The sequence below is a fragment of the Amblyomma maculatum genome, chromosome 1, assembly GCF_055883805.1.
Source record: "Amblyomma maculatum isolate TAMU_Amacu chromosome 1, ASM5588380v1, whole genome shotgun sequence".
Classification (NCBI taxonomy): domain Eukaryota; kingdom Metazoa; phylum Arthropoda; class Arachnida; order Ixodida; family Ixodidae; genus Amblyomma; species Amblyomma maculatum.
In genome coordinates this window covers 199,153,656-199,175,994 of record NC_139344.1, presented here as the reverse complement: position 1 = coordinate 199,175,994, position 22,339 = coordinate 199,153,656, and the positions used below count along the sequence as shown (strand labels likewise).

Sequence of the window (22,339 nt, the reverse complement as noted above, 5' to 3'; positions counted from 1 at the left end):
TCACTGAGTCGTACCGCAGCAGGCATCTGTGAGCACCCGCTTTCCGGCACGATTATTCTTGTTCACCCCATCAAGTGTGGTTCAAAAACGTTCGCACGACGACGCGGTTTTCGAAACCTTGACACAAAGCCCTGTAACGATGACAGATTGGTCTTTGATTACAGTTCTTATTCTGTACATTGCTGGTTAATGAGGCATACTTCTTTCTAGCCCTTACTTAACTAGCATGCGTTCTAAATAGCTCGCCAATATTGCTACTGATGTCCGATTCCTCGCCAGTGTCTTGCTCCCTTTTTAAACATTCCATAAGGTAAACGCCTCTCGTAATTTGGTTACCATTATAAGAATTCTATTAACTACATTGAGTTCATTTCATGCTTGTTTTACTACTTCAACGATATAAGCCCAAATGATAGCCCCCGCCTTGTGTTCATACGCAAACAATCTAGATCCTTATTGAGAGGACATTGATCCTTTAAAAAAAATGAAGGGATATTTTGAATGCATCCATTTGACTACAACATATGCTTTCCGAGCGTGCGATCACAACACCTACACATTCTGGGACATCAACGCATCATTCCAGCCACAAAACTTATCTCGTGCGATAAAAACGCAAAAGTGAAGCGGAATTAGAAAATATTACGTTTGCCTTGTGGCTTGGTTTAATGGGTTTAACGTCCCAAGGCGACTCACGCTATGAACGACGCCGCAGTGGAGGGCTCCGGAAATTTCGACCACCTGGGGTTCTCTAACGTGCACTGACATCGCACAGCACACGGACGCCTTGCTTTTCGCCTCCATCGAAGAGCGGCAGCCGTGATAGAAAATGCGATATTCGTAAGATCGTAAGAGTGCTTTATTGCTGTGACATGATGTCTTGGCTTGAAAGAAATATATATATATATATATATATATATATATATATATATATATATATATTGTGAGCCTTCCGTGGATGTTCTTTAATTTGTTCATTCCATGATCTTCCTCTTTCATTTGTACATACCATCATCATCGTCCCGCGGCGCCGGCTCCGGCGCGCGCCTGGGCTTTGTCATCGGAGTAAAACGCCAGACTCGGCATCCCTTGCTTTGCCGTCTCGACCTTGCCGTCTCGACCTGGCCTTTTTCCAGAATATATATATATATATATATATATATATATATATATATATATCGAAATTTCCAACGCCGTAGAGTTCACACTTCAGTACATCTGCTCTTTTCTTCCATGTTACTCTGAAATAAATTATTTTATTGACATATTTTTTATGTATGTGTGGACCTAGATGCATCTGTGAGTGGCAGAAAATCCAGTTTATTATAATCTCTAACCGATAAATCCCAGCGGAATATGCTTACAATAACAGGTTGGACCAGAAATAGCTGGTGTGAAGCTTCTGTTTAGCATATTCTGGGCTTTGTGGCACAGTTTGTAACCATTGATGATTAACAAATGCCCACTATAATGCTTCATCGTACGATAGCGACGTGTGCCACGTGTTGCGGACGTAGTGAAGGTTTATGTGCGCGCAGGCTTGCTCGTGGAGGATGGCCTCCGCTGAAACAGTGAATTGGACTGAAATAATTGAGCACAAGACAGGCGTTATGTAAACTTTCTTTACGAATGATTTCATGAACTTGGACTATATTTCTTTTCGTAACTTTATGACCTAGACGCCATCCTCCTCTGTTATGTTCATTGACCAGTTCTTGAAATAAAAAATACGGTTGAAGATAGCAAGCCGGTTTTGGAGCAAATTGTCATGTAAGTGGGCACCAAAGTTGCCGAATATTTTTATTTTACTTGCTGTCTTACTTAGGCTGTTATAATCCCAAACACTCCTAATAATACCTTGTACCATGGCACAGGAATGACAACCTATGACGCTCGTCATGTCAGTGAATATGCGAACTACCTACCTCACGTTAGTACACCAGAGCCAATGTACAGCCAGGCTAGTAATTGTGACAGCACCGGAGCAAGCCTATGTTCTTGCTTCTTCGCTGTTATTTGGGCATATATAAGTAAAGCGCACAACGATCTTCTCGACGTAAACAATTCTCTTTTTGGAGCCCCCACGGACGACAAGCGGCCGACTCAGCTGCTCGCCGCGTAGTCCCACCTTGCGCTCTTTGCTCGACGTTGGCCGATGAAAAAGCATACGTGCGTCGATAGCTGCCGAATGACGCTGAATTGCCGACTTAAACGGTTTGCTAATCCCTTTTAGTGGTGCTTTGAGGAAAGCGGCCGTAATGGACTTGGGTCACGCGAAAGCTGGATGGCGTGCGCTGGAGATGGTGCCATTGTTCGCCCTTTGTCCATGCGCTTGAATTGTACTCCTCCCGTTTCTCTGAAGTTAGAAAATGTGTGTTATGTCCCGCTCAAACCGGTCGCCAAGATGAAGCACAGTGGGCAAGAACGATATGACGATAAAGATGACATGGTCTGTTGAAGCTTGTTTCATCTCAAAATGGGCTACGAATTGTTTATTTTTGAGCCCCTTTTGCCTGTCGCACATGAGTTTCACTACAAGATGCATAACGATGGTCGCTCACTTTCGGGACTCATATTGCGATGAAACATTACATATATACACTCCGTCAAGCAAAGCAAATTCTTCTTTCATATATATATATATATATATATATATATATATATATATATATATATATATATATATATATATATATATATATATATATATATATATATATATATATATATATATATATATATATATATATATATATATATATATAAAATTTTTATTAATTTATTCGATTTCTCCTCGGTGAAAATACGGGAGGGGGATGACGTGAGGTAGTAGCATTGAACTTCAGACTGGTATCAAGATCATTCGCCAAGTTGTTTACGCGAGCGGCTCAGCTCGACGACGAGGCGCGGATAAGATTGACAAGTTTTGCTTTTGGATGGGCTGGTAACTCCCATTGCTGGCTGACTATGCAGCCCTGAAGTAGAAGCAATACTCACCGATTTGATGGGGAGGGGGAGTATGGAAGTCCGAATAGGAATCGCTCCATTCCCACAAAACATCTTGTCTGTTATTTGTTCTTTCAAGGCACACCAAACACCAGACAGTCCCGAAGTTGCGGTCGCGTGCGCTCGGTGGCAGTCACTGCGAACGCGCCGACTTGCGTGTGACTCGAAATAATCCGGTAAACCACTGCAGACGTGGTTGAAACAGAGTGAAAGCTGGCAGCCCCGCATTTCAACTACCACGGACTCCTGAGGCATGTCGTGAAGACAAGGCTTCGGATGTGTCTTGCTCACTGCTCTATGGATTGTATGTTTTGTTTTTCAGTTTTGTTTTCGTCGATGTTTTGTGTGCATTGGCGTCATGTGATCATCCAGAAATGAAGGCAGTTCCTTTGAAATCCGAAGCATCCGAAGGCTGCATTGCCTACATTGCAACGAGTATGTTCACCGTAAATATAGGTGCATGTACAATCATGACCAAAAGTGCAGAGAGTATACGGCTTCGGCGGAAGGAGCAGCTGCGGGGCCATACCGCGTCGCTGCTATTTCGTGCCGTGCGTTGCCTACGAGAGTGCCCGAGTGACGCAAAGCTTTGCCCTTACTCTAGCGAAGAAGCTTATAAGTCTTTGCAAATTTCTAGTGCGGCAGTCAGCTCCTCTGCTGCTGGCGGTCTCCACTAACGGGAGTGCGCATGGCAAAGTGTCGAGTAATGGCGCTGTCTATGACAAGCACCTTGTCAAGCGACCGGCGCGCTGTAAATGTCTGCAATGCGATCACCAATTTTATGTCAAGGGTCCTGTTTTGCCCAATGTGGGCCGCTGTAACAAGCCCGCTTAAGGCCGATCCACACGACGAAATGTTGCGCCCGGACCAGACGTCACGTGACGTCCTTCTTCCGCTCTGCGAGGTCCAGGGCTGGCTAACCCAAGTGGAAGAGCCGTGCCCTAGTCTAGTCCGTTGTGGCAATATCGCAAAGTATTAGTTTCGTTTTTGTATTGCAGTGCTTATTTCACTCGGAAATAAAGAGCCAGTTAGTGCTCGACACTCTGTTAGGACTTATTCTAGAGGTGTTTGAAGCAGGTAGCCATATTGCCGTGCATTTTCCGCCTGCACGCAATCGTCTCTACTAAAGCGTTCAAACGGAAACAGGGGGTCGTTTGCGACAAAATGTCAAACTTATTGGGCCACTCGGTAATGAGGAAAGAAATCCGCATTACTCTTGCTCCCTCGTCAAACAGGTTCGTCGAACGAAAAAAAAAAAAAAAAACGATCCAATCTCAAAGCGAAAAGAGCATCTCCTTGCAGCTTTTGTTTCGAAAATCCGTGTCTTATAGAAATGCGCGGGTGAACAGACCAAGAAACTGCGCATGCTGGCTCGCAGCATTCATATAGCACTGAGAAGCCCTTCTGTTATTGTTCTTACCACCTAGCTGATTTTGCTTACCTTCGGTCTGAAGCAAATTAAAAGTAACTGAAAAAATAGTATGAATGCATCGTTGCATCGCAGTACAAAGTTAAAACTCGGGACATGAATCTAGATGACCCTTTGATATGCGCTTTCCGATTCATGGAGTAAGAAATTTAAGCTTGTTCCGAATCGCCGAATGGAATAAGCTGCTTACTGTATATAAGATGAATTGGACAGTTAAAAAATCAAATAGGAGAGTTTTTCAGTGTGAAGGAAATACCGATAAGTAGTGCAACTGAAGTACAACTCGCCTTTACCACTCAGGAGCGCAGTGGTTTGACACCGCGCTACCGTCGGGTCGTTAATGTGCAACGATGTCATGTCCAGGGCATTTTGAGGGTGCATATTTCATTTCGTCTCAACCGTCAGCAGCAGAGAAGTGGAACTTCGCGATAGAAATTTCTCAGGCATGATAAGCACCCGCGCGAGAGTGAGGGCGAAGTTTGTGCGTCACTCGGGGCGCTCTCGACACTTGCGCGCGGTGCAAGATAACACATCGCGATGTGGCCTCGCCGTCGCTCCTGGCATCGAAGCCGTAGTCTCTCCACTTTTTACTCACGGATTGTAAATTATCTGTGCCTTTCTGCATAGATAATTATTTGATCCACAGATGGGCTTTCTCTGTGAAGAGCATCAATCGTTTCACAGGCAGCAAATGAAAATTAAAGAACGCAGTCACCAGTCTGTGTTTTTATTTCTTTTTTTTTTTTTTTTTTACTACTACGTATGCACCGGCATGCCTCTGTCTGCAGTCAAGATCGAATTTATCAGCTACTCTGAATTATGAGCGGAAATTCGAGGTCTTGTGAACAGCTATATATGCTATGTTCATTTCGGCCCACGTGTTTCGACCGAAGCAGAAAAGCTGAGTCATACGAAGTGAACCGAGATAGCAGATGATACAAATGAAACGTTTCCAATTTTTATGATTACAAAACGGATGCTCATAAAGTGTACTATTTTAGGTGTGAACAATTCTTGAAAGGTTATTTGGTCTTGAAAGTGGGCCTGTTAAAATAAAACAAAAAAATGTTTTCGGTGGCTAGCTATATTTGGCGACATGACGAGACAGCTCTCAGTTACTAGGAGCCAATTCAGTGCTCGTTCACACATGTCAGCTTTTCCACCAGTTTATTGCAATGTATATATATATATATATATATATATATATATATATATATATACCGGGTGTCCCAGCTAACTTGAACCAAGGGTTACAAAATAATATATTTGAGGTAGGTCAGTGAAACCAAATGCATACAACTGCCAGCTTGTTTGCGCACTACAGGCAACTTTTTGTTTTGCCTTTACTTAATTAGATAATTATGTTAATTTCTCTAATTTATTAAATATCGACTTTAGACCAAAAATGTGAATTGGAAAGTTATAGAGCACCCTCAGAAACCCCCATTCCATTAATTGCGATAAATAAAGTCTCACGTGTATCTTTTTTTCCGGGCTCAGAAGAAAGCCCGCGAAATACAAATTATACCACGTGACTACCGCATTTGTGCGCCGCGATTGTGGTGCTCTCAGTCGTGGTTTGAGTGAACGAAATAAGCTGCGGCCGTGACCCGATGGTCCCGTTGCAGCGGCAGGCAGAAATGTTGGCGATGGTTCGAGCGAGCTCGAGCTCGCCCGTCGCCACCGCGATTTTGGCCAGGCCTGCGCACCGCAGCAGCCTACATACGACAGGGGGATGGCGATAAAGAACCGGCAAATGAAGGTGCAGGGCTAATTTTAGTCGAGTCACATGATGTCATCTCGCCCCTTAGCCCAAGCCTGTATGCGCAGATTCCGTGGCTGATACCTTATCGCTCATTCGTTTGTCGTGACGTTCGCTGATGGGAGAGAAGGAGGCCTTGTTAGAATGTCGGTGGTGTCGGCTCGCCGCTCTCGCTGCTACTTGCACCGTCACGTGGCCGGCTGTCTGAATCGGGCGAAGAAGCCATCGCAGGCATATCGGCCTGCCGCTTTAACGGGGCCAAGAAGACACGGCCGCAGCTGATTTCGTTCGCTCAAACCACGACTGGGAGCACCACAATCGCGGCGCACAAATGCACTAGTCACGTGGTATTATTTGTATTTCGCGGGCTTTCTTCTGAGCCCGGAAAAAAAGATACACGTGAGACTTTCTTTATCGCAATTAATGGAATGGGGGTTTCTGAAGGTGCTCTACAACTTTCCAATTCACATTTTTGGTCTAAAGTCGATATTTAAGAAATTAGATAAATTAACATAATTAGCTAATTAAGTAATTGCAAAACAAAAAATTGCCTGTAGTGCGCAAGGAGGCTGGCATTTGAATGCAATTGGTTTCACTGACCTACCTCAAATATATTATTTTGTACCCCTTGGTTCATGTTAGCTGGGACACCCGGTATATATATATGTACATTTTACTAAAGCACATTTTGTTTTAAAACAACGTTTACTTTCAATAATGTTTTTACAAAGATTCATACTGATGCGGTAGTAATTACTCTTTAAGGCAAGACGAAATGCATATAGCCATGTCTTCCCAGCATTCCCACGGTGGATGAAGAGCCCTTTTAAGTAACCCTCATCCCTCTAGGGGGATGTCCCTGTATCAAATATTTTATGTTCCACAAGCAATATTATGTCCCTTTAGGCAATATTTAGAAACTCTGTGGGGTCAAATGCTGAAAACAATCGCTTGTACCAAAGAGGCTTACTCTGCTCAAGGTGCAATTAAAAGCGCTTAGGGTAAAAATTTTCGCTCAAAATTTAGGCCACTAGGTGCTTTTCATAATCTTTTTTTGCAGAGAACTATCCTCTACTACATTTTCAGGTAAAGGCCAATCTAGTGAGGAGGGTCATTTATAACTTTTTTCTCTTCTGAGGAAACCATTTCGACGGAGGGGCATATCTATACCCAATATTTTAACCGAGCGTCATTCTGTAACAAAACTATGCACGAATAACCAATTAAAACCTTGCTACGTCTTGAGAAGAGGCGAATTGAAGCATGGCGCTAAAATCCCGATGAACATCTAATAAAATCGCGGTACGAAGAAAAATGAAGTGCAAGCCTCGCGCTCTAAGTGCTCAGGAACAACTGCGGTTGGCTGAGGCTCCTAATGACCGGGGTACGCAAGATTTCTCATTAGCAGGAAAATAATAGCGTTGGGGCTGATCCATGCCGCAGTCGTTGGCTTTGATTATTTTCCGTTGCAGCACGTGCCTGCAACGGCAGCGCCATGCTAACGCTCTCCCTGTGAGAAGGAAGGTTGCGTAAATTATCCCAAACTACATACAAGCGTGCCAGCTTAAAATCAATAAAAAAAAATCTGATGAAGTACTGTTCCTGAAACGCTACTTTGGGTTAATTTTTTTTTTCTGGCTGCCTTACTAGCATTTAATGCCGAGCAAACGTTATATGAATTCCAGGGAGCACGAGACTATTAAAACACATGCTCGAACCAGCGGATCAGCGAAACTTACCAAAAACGTCATTTTTCATGTAGTTCAAAACAGCAAGACGGGGTTCAAACGTTTCGCATGAAAGAAATTGCATATACGCGGAGTTGAAAAGGACTGAACAAGTAGAAATCCACATACGGTTTTTACACTTACACTTCTGCATCTGTGAAATATTTTATTGTGCACCACTGGCTGTAAAAAGTGAACGTAACGATCGTTTCAAACTTTTCCTCAAATTATGTTCGCTGACAGACAGCATCGTTCTGATCAGCAGATTAACATTATGAATGTCCAATTTTTCAGACAATAGTTGGACCCCATATATATCGCACAGTACAATTTTATACTTTCTTTTCCTTTTAACGACAAGTTATCAGGAAATCCGAGCGTGTTTATAGCAACTATTTTACGTTTCGGTGGCGTAGGAAAATAATTCAAGAGCATGCTTTTCAGAGGTGTTCAGGCAATCAGGACTCCCTATTTTTATGCCAGATAATATTGTGTCCCCCCTCCCCTCCCCCTGTTCTTCTATTTCCTTCTTACTAAACACATTTATGGGATTTAAGAAACAGATTTTAGTTTTTTCCCCGTATCCTGCAGTGTTGTTGTGTCGGGAATGCTTTCCTACATTAATGAAGAACGTTTTTAGTGAATTCAGTTACAATTGGGAAGTAAAAGAAAACAACAATAAGCCCCAACTTTATACCCTTACATGGTGAAAGTTATATGTAAAATAGCGATTTATATCTTACCATAGCAAGATTTTTATGCAGCTAACTAAAAAGAAATGATATGTTTACAGTTACTGGTATGTATTTACAGCGAATTGTACTGAGCACATTCATGCATGTTAAAAATGGTTTAAGTTTGTTTTTTCAGTCCAATCGACGTCCTCAATTATTCATGTTTAAGCAACAGCGCAAAGGGATAGAGACGAGTACAAGAGTAGAGAGAGTGAGTACAATAATGCGCCAGAGGATATTTTTCCAAAGATTATGTCGTACATTCGGCTTAATTATTCGTACCAAAAGGCAAGAAGCAGCAGTGGCGCACGCACACACACACACACGCACGCACGCACGCACGCGCGCGCGCGTGTGTGTGTGTGTGTGTGTGTGTGTGTGTGTGTGTGTGTGTGTGTGTGTGTGTGTGTGTGTGTGTGTGTGTGTGTGTGTGTGTGTGTGTGTGTGTGTGTGTGTGTGTGTGTGTGTGTGTGTGTGTGTGTGTGTGTGTGTGTGTGTGTGTGTGTGTGTGTGAGTGTGCGCGCGCACGCGCGCCACTGCTGCTTCCTGCCTTTTGGTACGAATAATTAAGCCGAATGTAGGACATAATTTTTGGAGAAATATCCTCTGGCGCATTATTGTACTCATGGTTTGAGTTTCTGTAATTCACTGACCACGTTACTTCCCTACTTTGCTTTCTCTGCGTGGTGAAATTTTTTCCCCAACAATGTAGTTTCTGTACTCATTCCTTCAAAGCTTTTGTAAGCATTGAGAGTGCAGTGTTTCTCTCCAGAGATCAAGGCTTAGTCAGGTGTATTTGAAACGTCTTTTGCCTCGTCTACCTTGGTAAAATGTTCCCCTTTGATCTTTATTCTTCATGATATGTGTATCCGTAAATAGAATTACTAATACAGTGTAAGACTTGAAAGTTCGAAAAATATCTTTGCCACTCGATAGTATTTCGAAATGAATGTATATTTATAAAGCGATGACGAGACAGGGCGTCATTGATCCCGCAGAACCGCGGCCTAGAGTTTGTGAACATCAGCATTACGCTCCTTTTGGACTATGCGTGCGTGTGGTTTTGCATGCAAAGCAAAAGAGCATGCTAGCATAAGCTCCGGCACTCCAAGATTATGAGATGGGGCGTCAAAACTGCTTGCCTGAAGCAGGAAATAAAATCATGCCCACACAAGAGGAAATCACAGTACTTGCTTTACGTCTACTATTAGACCCACTACTAATAGGCAATAGCTGGAAAACTACTAGGGCCCATCAGAAAGAAAGGCCAAGACGGGCAAGCGAATGAGTGAATAGACATATACGGGATAAGAATAAAGAAAACCAGCCCGGGTGGAGCCCGGAGAGCAAGGCAAAATGATGGTTTCCGTGATCCGAGGCTTATGAGCACATCCACGGCATATGTCGTGCATTCGCGACATATCCCACCAGCTTAAGCAGATATATCACAAGGAACCAAGCGAGGTTATCTGCACTCATCAAGCTGAAGAGAGTGCGCGACAAGGTGAGCAAGACAAGCCCAAGAAACAAACTGGGGCAGAAAAATGGCATTAGGTGCGACAGCAACCACAAAAGAAAATTTATGAAGCAGCTACAAACAAAGTGTATGTAAGTCCGTTATCGTGCTGGCACGAACTTTGAGCAGACTACGAGATGCGTCACTGAAAGACTCTAGAACCTATTTACGCATGTCATCATCGTATATACTTGCGGAACACTAATCGAGTCCCGTACGCTTCGTTGCATTCTCCAAGGCTTCGATAACTTCAAGGCGCGTTCAGAAAGAAGAAATATTGTTGAACCATTCTTCGTGGAATTTATATTAGATGTGATATGGGCGTTAGGTGCCTTTCGTTGGCCCTCAGAGCAAATTTTGTCTAAATATTCGAGGAAGATACTGGGTGAAGGGTCTGCGCACGCTTGTTTTTGAATGATGTAATCATCCATGTGCCGCAATATATACATAAATCTCTCAATAGGGAGATGTTCATACGCATATGATTCATAGACTGCTGAACAATATTTTATTCTGTGGGAACAGCAGCTGTCATGCAGACATTGCATAACCATGGAGTGGGAAGAAATTGCAGAGGTCTTAGAAGGTGCCTATAGGAACTGCACAGCGCCCATAGTGTTCCATGGAAAGCTATGCCGTGCGCTGGAGCATCTAGATGGACGCCGATTGACTGAAATTAAGATTTTAGGTCCCTGGCCACGGCGATCGTCTGCAGTGAAGGCCTCCCAGGCACTCCTCCGCTTTATGAAAAGCACAGCTGCCTAATCGAAAGACTATGATTTTGCTGTTATGTTACGTGATATGACTGTGACGTGATGTGATGTGATATGTTTGTGATGTGACTGTACTAACTTCACCCATCCCTCTCTCACAACTTTTATATCCACTCACCCCTTTCCCCCAGTGCAGGGTAGCCAACCGGTTTCTTTTACGGGTTAACCTCCCTGCCCCTCCTCCTCATCTTCCTCCTCCTCGTCCTCCTAATAGAACGCCGATCATAACAGTGTCTGTCGCGGTGGCACAATATCAGCGCTGCAATTCACCGCGAACTGAAAAGAGGTTCAATTAGGGACGTCTGGGGGCAAACCTCAATGACGACAATATTATTACCTTGCACTCTTCTTATCAAATCGTCCCACGAAGTAACTCCAGGTAGGAATTGCAGCGAAGGGCTAAGGATCTACAGACTCAACACGATAGAACAGAAACTTATTAGCAAGGAAACTGATGAAATTATGTTGAACAGCTTTGAAAGGTAACAACCATGCATAATAGGTAGCGAGGTATACGGAAGAGGTAAGAGAATGCGCTTATGTTGACCAAGTAATGACCACAGAGTTGGACTGTGAGTTTTAAGCGCAAAGAAAATTTTGAACGTGGTGGTATACGTTTTGGAGGTACTCTCTGAATAGAGCAACTTACCAGTGTCTCTCATTAAGAGAGTGTTTAAATGTCACATCTTCTCAGCGCATACCTAGGGGGAAACTTGGAAGTTAACGAACAGACGAATTCAATTGGAGGCAGCAAAGTGAAATATTAACCGGGGAATTATAGGACGGATAAAGTAGAGCCCTTACCGAAGTTCTCATGAAGAGAAGACGTTTCGGCGCTGTGTTGGCTCCTCCTTCAGATGTGACAAGGCGTGAACAGAAGAAATATTCAAAACATTTGAGAATTTAAAAGCGACTCTCTTATCCCCGTCTGGTCACCCCTGAAGAAGAAGCGATGCCTTACCCTCATTCCAAAATGGTAGAGTAAAGTTCGGAGACGGGTAAGAAACAGAACGCGTTATAAAACAAATGCGAGGTGATGATATTCCATCTGCAATCCTTAAAAATAGATGGACATAAGCAGGACATGTGATGCTATAATAGATCATGGTTGGTTCCTCAGGTTATCTGAATTCCAAGGAACAGCGAATGCAGCCGCAGGTGGCAGAGGGTCAAGTGGACAGATGAGGGCATGTAGTTTCCTGGGATAAAATTACTAACACACTGGCACAATGCATGCTAGCTGAAGACCTATAGGTGATGTCATTGTCCTGAAGTGGAAGTGGGTTCGCTGTTGATGATAAGGATGATGCCTCTATGCGATCATGTTGCTGTTATTAGCGATTGCTGTTTTGAATGAAAATCCATTGGTGGTTAGCATCAGTTTTATGCGTTTTGAATGAAAATCCATTGGTGGTTAGCACCAGTATTATGCGTTTGTGTCTTGCTTCCGTTATCTCTCTTGCGACAGCGTAATCTTACTACGAACTCATTTATATTCCGTCGTACCAAGAGGACCACTATGTTATTCCTTCAGATTCAGTTGTGTGCCAATCAAAAACGCGAACAAGGAATTATTCTACAAAGATGAGGAACTAACACTTTTTCAGGGTTCTAAAACACGATTTTTTTTTTCACGACTGTATGCCAAGCACCGAAACTAGAACACAGCGCTATCGAGTGATAAAGTAGCTAGAAAATATCAAGCGACAGCGTGGAAGGAGGAGTATAAACACATTCAGCGAAAAATGTGCGTTGCTTTGAGCATTTCTCCTCCTCTGAGCATGTAACTTCCTACCGACGTGTTACGTAACGATTTGATATTGAATGAAATCTGGGCGCTTTTCGTGTTTGTTCACTTAAAGCGGTACGTGTCTTCACATCTGCGAGATGCGGTCATCGGACAGCAAGCACTCGCGAAATGAAGCCCCGCATGGGTGGCGCAGTGGTTACGGTTCCCCAGTACTGTTCCCAAGGATGCGGGATCGAACCCCGGCCTCGGCGGCCGGTTTCCGATGGAGGCGAAAAGCAAGGCGCCCGTGTGCTGTGCGATGTCAGTGCACGTTAAAGAACCCCAGGTGGTCGAAATTTCCGGAGTCCTCCACTACGGCGTCTCTTATAGCCTGAGTCGCTATCAACCAACCAACCAACCAACTCGCGAAATGACGTCAATGCGCGGGTGCCTCTTGTGCCCCGGTCGATTTCCCACATTAATATCGGCGTGACAGTAAATAAGCAGTGTGCAGCTACGTCACAGTTGCCGCCGTTTCATGGTGCAGGTAGCACAGCGAAAAAGGCTACAGGCATATCTATTCGCCTTATAGCCGCCTGCTCCGGGTTGTACTGCAGAAGCCAAGCTCTGCACCACAACATGGTGCTCGCGACGTCGCTTGAATACTTGCTGTGAGGTATAATAAAACAAGGCTTCATTGCAGTGAAAAGCTGTGCTTTACACAAACCCGATCTGCGGAATCTGCTTAAATGAGCCACAGCACATTTAATACACACAAAAAAGAGTTTCAGCAGCAGGCGATTCTTTAAGAGACAGATGAGGAGATTGGGGGATAAGATGACGCTCGCTCCAACTTTGTCGAGCTCTCCCTTCTCGCTGCTGCGAATATGCAGCGTAGGTACTTTTACTGTGCCATTTGGGACACTGAGTGCAAACAGGCCCCTGTCACCACAAACCGAGCTTTTGTAAGCTGGTAGACAATAAAAAAGAAAAAAAAAAAAGAAAACCAGCTGCAGATGTCGCCATCAGTGGCCGATTTTGCGAGCAAACTGAGGTGCGCCGATAACAATTCTTTCGCGCCTATTCATTCTTTTTGAAATGGTGGCAGGCCGTCTGAGGACATTGCCAGTCTTAGTCGACAAACGGGTCAATTTATTGACCCAATTATCTCGATATAAATGCGCCTTTTGCTGTCGGACAACCGACAACATAGCCAGAATGATCCAAACTGCATTTTGTATCTTTCAGAACAGTATCTCGATCGATGGCGTTGTACTCAGTGTACCTTTAAAGGGGAATTCCGGGGAAAATATCCTCTTGATAACGAAACTGTTGTAGAATTTGACTGTACAAGGTTCGTTAACTAACAAGTGTCGCGTCTGCCAAGTTTCCTTATAATCTGAGCAGTATAAATTCACGAAATAAAGTGTTTGCCCGTGAAGATGGCAAGAGGAGCCGGTGGCAGTGCAAAAAAATGTAGTTTCTAACGCGCAATGCAGCGGCAAACAGGCTTTTCGCAATGTATTTCTGCCTCGCACTCTTTTCTGGTGTTTACTGGAGGCCTCAGTGAAAACGAGTTGAAAGGCAAGACAAAAAAAGAAAAAAAGAGTATAGTCTTAACCTTGCAAACAGTAATATGAGGCAAAAAAGGAACTGAGAGCTGGAATGCATCACGCGAACCTTGAAAACAGATTTGCTGTCTTTGTTATTGACAAAATTTGCTTTTATTGCTGCCTGCGTCGCATATCATTATATAGTCCATTCCAAGCGCCAACAAAGTTTTTACACAATTGTAAAATAGAGCAATAAGAGGAAAAGAAGAAAAGTAATTGCCACTAAAAAGCAACGCATCGATCAAGAAAGCTCTACGTTTGCACCAATGGATTTTCATTGAGAAAAGCAGATCGTGAAACAAAGCTACAGAGCTCAATTCCTCGAAGTCGTGTAGCCATACGGCTACAAAGGAAAGCTCTGCAGCTTCCTCAGAAATTGAGTTGGTAAAGCGACTTCCCCGGAAAGGCGGTGGTCCCGGGTTTGAGTATTAACTCCGTTATTAAAGGTCTGTTTATCGTGCGCAGCAAACAAAGGTATCTATATTGTGCGAAGCCAACATTTCCTTTGAAGGCGCTTTCCGGGCTGACATTTCGTGGGAAACATAACGTACTCATCATTTTCATTAGTTAGTGCATTAAAATAATATTAGTCAGATTTTTAAACACCAACGCGGCCAGAAAGATGCCATGTCATGGCATGGCATGGGGGGTTTAACGTCCCAAAGCGACATCGATTAGCCTTAGAGTAGAGCTTATATTCTTTAATATACAATGACATTCCACAATAGACGGGTGCCTTGAGTTTCGTCTCCATCGAAATACAGCCGCTGCGGCTTAGATCGAAGCGGCGTCCTCGAGCTCAGCAGTCCAGCTCGTTAACCCTTTAAGCAACCGCGGCGGGGCAGCGAACAAAATATCAAAATTGCTTTTAGGCGGGGTTACTTTCACAAAAAAAGAAAAGTGTAAAAAACAACAGTTTATTTCCTTTACTTGGTTCGAAGGTCTTTCCAGCACTCGTTTTTTGGAGAGTGCTTGGAAACTTGCGCGCGAGTAGCGCGAAATCGTTCCCCTTTTGAATTTTAAAAATAATGTAAGCTCCCCGCTATACTTTTTCTCGCTATCCTCTCCCTTTTCATTTTCTTGCTGCCAGCTGACTTAGCTAGGTTGCTTAATATACTCGGTAGAAGTTGTCGCGGCTGGCAACATCGCTTTCATTTCTTTTTATTATTTTCACATTAAAAAAAATTATCTAACTCCCCCACTATCACCTTTCTCGAGGTCACCCATGCCGGAAAAGTTTACAAACGACAAGAATTTTTAAATGATAGAGTTTCTAGACTAACACACGCACTCACTCATTGTGTTTCGAGCTGTACTTCTTTCCTACCCAAGGTGCGGTATTGGAATTTTATCTTGTAACGGCATAACACGCCATAGCTGAAAAGCTGTTCTCTTAGGCGTACGAAGATAACTACATAGCTACAGGACATGACCACTTGGGGCTATAAAGTCTGATGATTTCATTCTGATTTAGGTGGTTTCTTTTTTCGCCGTCGGTGAGATCATTGACGCAGAATGATGGAATGTCTGGCCAGTATAAAGCTGGGCCTTTGACGCCTAGGCGGGCGGACCAATATTCCCCAAGTCTATCAATAATTCAAGATAAGCCTTCCCTGCCTCCCTCTAATAAGGTTTTTTTCTCAAATTATTGAAAAAATCTATCATTCTTTCTGCCACATTCTGACATTTCTCAATGATTTGTGGTGCCTACCGATATCAGAGGGATGAAGTCATTATAGATATGACGAGGAATAATAATGCACGAATAATAATATAGAATGTATACGAGAGATTTTGTAAACACTGTATTGCAGAAATGATATCAGGTGCCGCATTGATATTCATTAAGATTGGTTAATCAAAATGTTTGAAAGGAAATGCTGTTTGAGTTCTTCACTGTGAATTTAACATTCACAAGAAAAAGCTCTAACGCCTGGCTGAAAGTGTCTATCTGTCGAAACGACACCCGAAAACGCGACCACAGTTGCTCGCAGTTAATTAAGATCCCAAATTTTCATAAAAAATATGTATTAAAAAGTAATTAGCGCCAAAACCATTCTCTACTCCCTAGTGTATATGCCGATTGAGTTCTTTCGGTGATTGTCTCACTAAAGCGTTCAATTGAATTCTCTTTTCAGGTCCTTTGGAGCCTCCGGTAATCCGGGACGAAAGTGGCAACATTCTGAATGACATAGCTGGCCCGTACATGGAGGGTGACGTGGCCACGCTTGTGTGCCAAGTCAAAGCAGGTGAGGACCCAACAGGCTTTGTGTGTTGTATTCGATACGCGGTAGCGGATTGCCGCAGTAGCGGCAGACCAAGCTGAACCTTAGTGTTTGACATAGTGCTGATATCGCTTTAAACTTTGCATATTTTTCAATTGCAGAAACGTTTAGTTGTAGCGTTTCTGTAAAAGGGAGCGCTTTGATATTTACAGCGCAAGTTTGCGCGTGAACACGTTTATGTTGAGCTTAGTCGCTATTATAACATAGTACACACGTGCGTTTAGTTGGAAAGACAAGGAGATGAGTGTTGCGCAGTCCCGCACTCTGTAAAGGAAACAGTCATACACAACTTGGTTTTCAAGTGTCATCAGGCAGAAGGTGCGATTAGTCGCATCAATATTTGGGTAGATTTAAGAACGCACTGAACCTAGCTTAACACATGGCAAAGAAATCGCATCCATACGGTCAATGCAGGCGTCAAGGAGATGATCTAAAAAAAAAAAAAAAGGAAATACGAAACACCAGGTGTTGTTTTTTCAGAAGGCATGGACAATTTGCTTTTCAGCAGAGATTCACACTAGTTGGTATCTGCGACGTCGAAACACTGACAGGATTCATTTTATCTTCAGCGGCTCACATGGCGCTAGAATCATGCAAAAGGATGTGTAAGAGGCTATAAGGATTGCCAACATGACTGCGTCGGAAGGAAGTATAATTTGCAGCATTCGCTAGTTCAAGTAGAAAGAGCTATACTTGCGACGTTGAAAGCGCCCAGTCCTTGATGCCGAAAGAAATCATTGCTAGATGCATCGTACTGAGAACAGGCTGTGAGCTTTCACATATGCAGTTCTGTGGATTCTCTATGAGCCTGAAATGGTCATAGGTGAGAGGGACAGAATGTGCAATTTTAGTACTTGGTGCCACCGAACTCTTGAATGCGTAAGTAAATTAGGCTTCTATCTGGAATGAAATGCCACATTCTATTCTAACTCAAGTTTAAGCTGACGAGATTGGTATTTTTTTCAAGCGGAGAAAAAAAAAATTGATATAAGCCTCGCTGAAAAATGAAATCGTTGAAAAGCAACGAATTTAGCAACGTCAAATATTTCGGTCCTGTGCAGCTGACCGAGCGTTCCTAACTTAACTATATATTTATTATAATGTTTATTGCTCTTGTATTAGGTGAACTTTACGGAAATTTTGTGCATCATGTTCTTTGGAAGGAAGTATTTTCGCTGAAAACAAAACATAAGGCGAAAACTGACGTGGTACTGTTCTGCAGGGTTTGAACTTAGGCTAACGATTTTAGCGCTTGCTCCAGAGCTTCGCCCTCGTTTTAATTCTCTTGACGATAGTCCGGACATGCAAACAAAAGACGCTGACTTGCGCAGCTAAAACGGAAAGAATGCTGTAAAGTGGCGCCGACACAAAAGTAAACAAAATCAGGGACTGTGATGGACAGGACCTCCGCTTAGTTTCTCCATTGCTTGAGCAGCGCACTCGTTCGGGGGAGCAAAAAGGGCTACTTGTACAACACATCATTCTAACAATAGAGCAAGCTCTGTTCGGCCAATCAGGTCCATAAGATCCTGTCCCCGTGCCTATGAATCGACCCAAATTGCATATCATTCTACAAAAACGAAGCGAAAAAATAACAACGAGGCAAGTGTAACAGAAAAAAAAAAAAAAAAAAAAAAAAAAAGATGCTAAGTAAGGAAGTCCACAATGCCGGACTACAGAACAGCCCCGTCTCCATCGGGCCTTGCAAGCTTCTCCATACAGTGCAATATTTATCATCCCGATAAGTACGCAGAGATTGCGTAGGTGCTCATATAGCCAATTGCATTTCAAGACTGAGTGAGGAGGTAACGTAAGAAAGGCGTCTCATTTTGCCTTTGGCGTTGGGGCAAAATGCAACTTCTTGAATTTTCCGGTGCGATAAAATTTTACTGTTGCGGTTCAAGCAAGTCTTTTTAAAATTTAACTGATTGCGTTTCCAGAGCTGTAACCAATAATGATGTAATATTTGTTTTTTGATATCCATCGATAATAAAACGTGTTTCATGTTTTGTGTATTTGCATATAGCTACTTAGCCCGAATAGTTTATCATTAAATTGAACAGGGTTCAAGTTACACGCCTTACGCTGAGTGCATACCAGAGCACAAGCGTGATTATCACTACCGTGAACGCGCAAGCGCGTTCTTTTCGATCCTGCATTGATAACATATCGCAAGATTTAGGAGCCATTTACTTGTAGGAAGAAGACACGCGTTCAGATGACGCAGTACAACAGCAGACTACGCGGGAGTGTTTAAGTGACGTGGAGCAGGAGAAAGGAACGCAGTATTCGTGATGAACCCTGAATGCAATCGTGGAGCTTTGTCAATAACGAATAATCAGATATATAAGAAATCTGTATTCAGCATGAAAATTTCGCAACACACCTGAACTATGCATACCTACTGGTAATCCTGTCTTATGTTTTATGCATTCCTGGCAGAAATGCTTTTGTTCTGCTTTTTCTAACATGATGTCATGTATAAGCACGCTCGTGTAGACAGTTTCATTTTGTGCATTAATCTGTAGTACATTTTGCTTTCACTTCTTTCGGGAGGAGAGATGTTTTGTCAGGCACTTTGATACGCCATATGCCTGTTCCTCCTTGATTGATGTAGTTGAATAAAAATCTTATCAATAAACAAAATGCAACGTGCAATTTAAGAAAGAAAACATTATTCATTCTGGAATGTCGCAGTACAAAAATGAACTGCTATTTGATATATGTTTCAACAGCTTTGTTACTTTGTTGGCCAACTTCCGCATTTATCGCCTATCAGGAAATACGACCAGGGATAATGGAGGTTGTTGCTATCTGCGTGCGGGACTTCCCTTGCTCTTCCGGCGGGCAATCGCTCTGCCGTAGCTAGAGGCCCTTCACATAAAAAGGTGAACGGAAACTAATTCGGAGTCAGTTTTGTGTTCTTGATGTATCGTGTAACTTGTAAGATGCAGAAACACTTTTCTAGCCGCCTTTGGAACTATTTCTAGCCACGTCTGGCTAACGTGTACCATGCAGCTTCAAACGTCTTCAGCTTCAGCATTCGCATTACAGGCTTTCCTCTACTCAAAATAAATAAATGTGCGCCTTTTCGGTGTTTCGCCATGGCGTGTTCAGCTTTAGGTCTGCCTTCCCTATTATGTTTGTATATTTGTTTACCAGATGACAAATAACCAGGAAGTTTTGTTGGAGCACGGTAGCCTTCCGCGTCATGCGGAATAAACCAATGAGTGTGCGCCTACGTCACGGTATAATGAGGGCAACCGCAGAAATCTGCCGGAAAAGCCCGGCAGCGCTCCCAGAGCAGCGTCGTTAGGGGAGGCCGAGTGCCTCCATCCCGGCTGTCGCGGAAGGGGCCGATGCTTCGCGCCTGCCATCCATCTGGACGCGAGTGCCTGCGGCGGCGACTGGGCGCCTCCGCGACCGCCGACCGGGAACGACAGCAGACACGCACGCTAACCACGCCTCGGGCGGTTCACCTGAACCTGTCGCAAATCAGGCGGATGCGTGCGCGGCCAGGCACAAGAACCTGATCCGCTTCCGCCGAACACTATGCGGCCGCGTTTTAAAACCCGGTTCCGCTTTCTCGGTTGCTGTCGTCTCCTCCAGCGGCGCTCAAAGTTGAGAACGGCCATTTGTCATCGCGAAAAAGCGTCCGGTAAAAGTGCACTCATCGTCCCGTCACGTTAACACGCTAACAACATGCTGATAGCGAGAAGAAACATTCATAAGAAAATGCAGGGGAGAGAACCGAAAGACGGTAAACATTGGATTAGCGCGAGCTTCACGCCTTTCACGGAGCCTTCCGATGTGAAATACTGCATTCAGTTTAAGCCGGCGCGGGCATCGTCACCCGACACGTGCGCATCAGGAAGGAGGACGAGCACGCGACTGCATATTTGAAAAGCTGGCACTTGAAGCCACGCTTGGCGGGCACCTGTTCATCATCGTTATTGTCTTCTATCCGGAGCGCGAACGTCCCCGCGCCGGGAGCCGAGTCGTTTACGCGCCAATGCCGGGGGATCGGGGGTCCCGGAGTGCCCGACGCGCGCTTTCTCGGGCGCCGCCGACGCATGCCTCGTGGCGCCGGTAATGAGCGTTGCGGAAGCAGGCCAGCCGGCGCAGCGCTCGGCTGCTACTGCGGCCGACCGTCGTGTCCTTTTTAACAGATTGGGGAGCATTATCATTTGCGCGCTCGTGCGACGGGACGCATTACCTGTGTCACGAGCGCGCTTTTTTGCGCGCGGAGGCACTCGTGCGTGGCCGCCGCCGTTGAATGCCCCTTGGCGCGCACCTGGCTGGACGCTGTTGTCAGTGTGCCCGGCCGAGCGACGTTGACGAGTTACGTAATTGCGTGCCGCCTAAACTTGGCACGCCGGTCCGTGCGAGTGACGCGTTCGCGTCCACACCAGGCTCGGCCTGTGGTCGTTCTTCCCCCTCCGCGGCCCGGCGAACACAAAAAGGAGCTGCTGTGCGGGCTTCCCTCTGAGTGCCGTTGGCCGCAGCGAAAATAGGCAACGGCGGATGCTCGTACTGTGCAGGCAGCAGCACTCAATGACAGCGGGCAAAATTATTAAGTTCTGCGGGGCGTGCCAGACGCTCTCGTGGGCCTGCTGAGACCGACCATGCATAATGAATTTACAAGGAAGCTGTCGCTCTTGCGTCTGTTTTATTATTTGTTTTTTAGTTCTTGCTCCTCCCGGTGTTTTTTACAGCGTCTACCTAAGATTGAGCAACAGCTTGTGCCGGAGCTGTGGCGCAATATTTAATCTCATTTATGTTTCTCTTTTCGTGTCGAGTGTTTACGAGCGGGCCATACGATCTGGGTGTGAGAGCAGGGTTGTAGCCAGTTTCACGAGTTGCGAAACGAATCACGTAACGAACGCGAGGATAAAAATAGGGGGCGCTGAGTTTCTTTTCCTTTTTTCGCGAAGCAGTGGGTGGTTGTCAAAGCAGGTGATTAGTATTGCGGACCACGAACGTCGTGTAGCTAGTAGCTCTTACGCTCAGCAGTTGAGTGTGTCTGAATTTCTGTCACCGTGAGTGACTGTCTGCACTAGCTGCCTCCTGAAATGTAGCTATGAAATCATTTTACTCCTCAGGGTTTTATTTTCCAGTAGGCCACAAGCAAGAAACCAGTGAAAGTTTTTTTTTGTTTTCTAATCTTGTATTACAGGACGCCTCTCAGTCAAACTTTACAGTCGTCCGAAGTTTTCTATATCAAAGTATGGTTCAAATGCTTGAATGAACCACTTCTTAGAAACGCGAATAATAATGAAATATTATTAAGCCGCCCCAGTCCATAGTGATTGAGTGAATAGAGCCATGCTGAATGAATTTATGCGTGTATTTGTATCGCGGCTGCTATGTTCATATTTATTATGTATCGTACCATATTTCTGGCACACTGCTGTAGACTGCTTAGTTTGTTACGGGGGCAGAGACCTCTTCAGGCAGTCATGCCTTTTGTCTCTGCCCCACGCAGGAAATAGTGATTTCCTGCAAATAAAAAACTGACTGACTGATAAAATGTTGTAGGGCAAAGTTTGGATTCTTAACTCAGCGCAAAAATCATACATCTCGCTTTCGACTGTTTTTTTTTTTTTCCTTTTTTTTTAAATCGTAACTAGTTGCAGAAATCGTGAAAAAGGAATCGTCTCCTTCAAAATGTCTAAAGCCCTCGACCTCTAAAAAAATATCAAGTAAAAGGTGGCTTGGCATTTTCAGTTCCACAAACGTTAACACCGCTGTGCACCTGTTGTTTT

General features: G+C 44.2%; 1 protein-coding gene across 1 annotated transcript in view; it reads left to right on the top strand.

Annotated features, from left to right (window-relative positions):
* LOC146205351 (neural cell adhesion molecule 1-like) overlaps nucleotides 1-22,339 on the top strand; it is a 289,648-nt gene that overhangs the window by 66,788 nt on the left and 200,521 nt on the right. Inside the window, exon 3 of the mRNA XM_084606946.1 lies at nucleotides 16,428-16,538. Coding sequence (XP_084463072.1) covers nucleotides 16,428-16,538 — 111 coding nt within the window. The remainder of the gene's footprint in view (nucleotides 1-16,427; nucleotides 16,539-22,339) is intronic.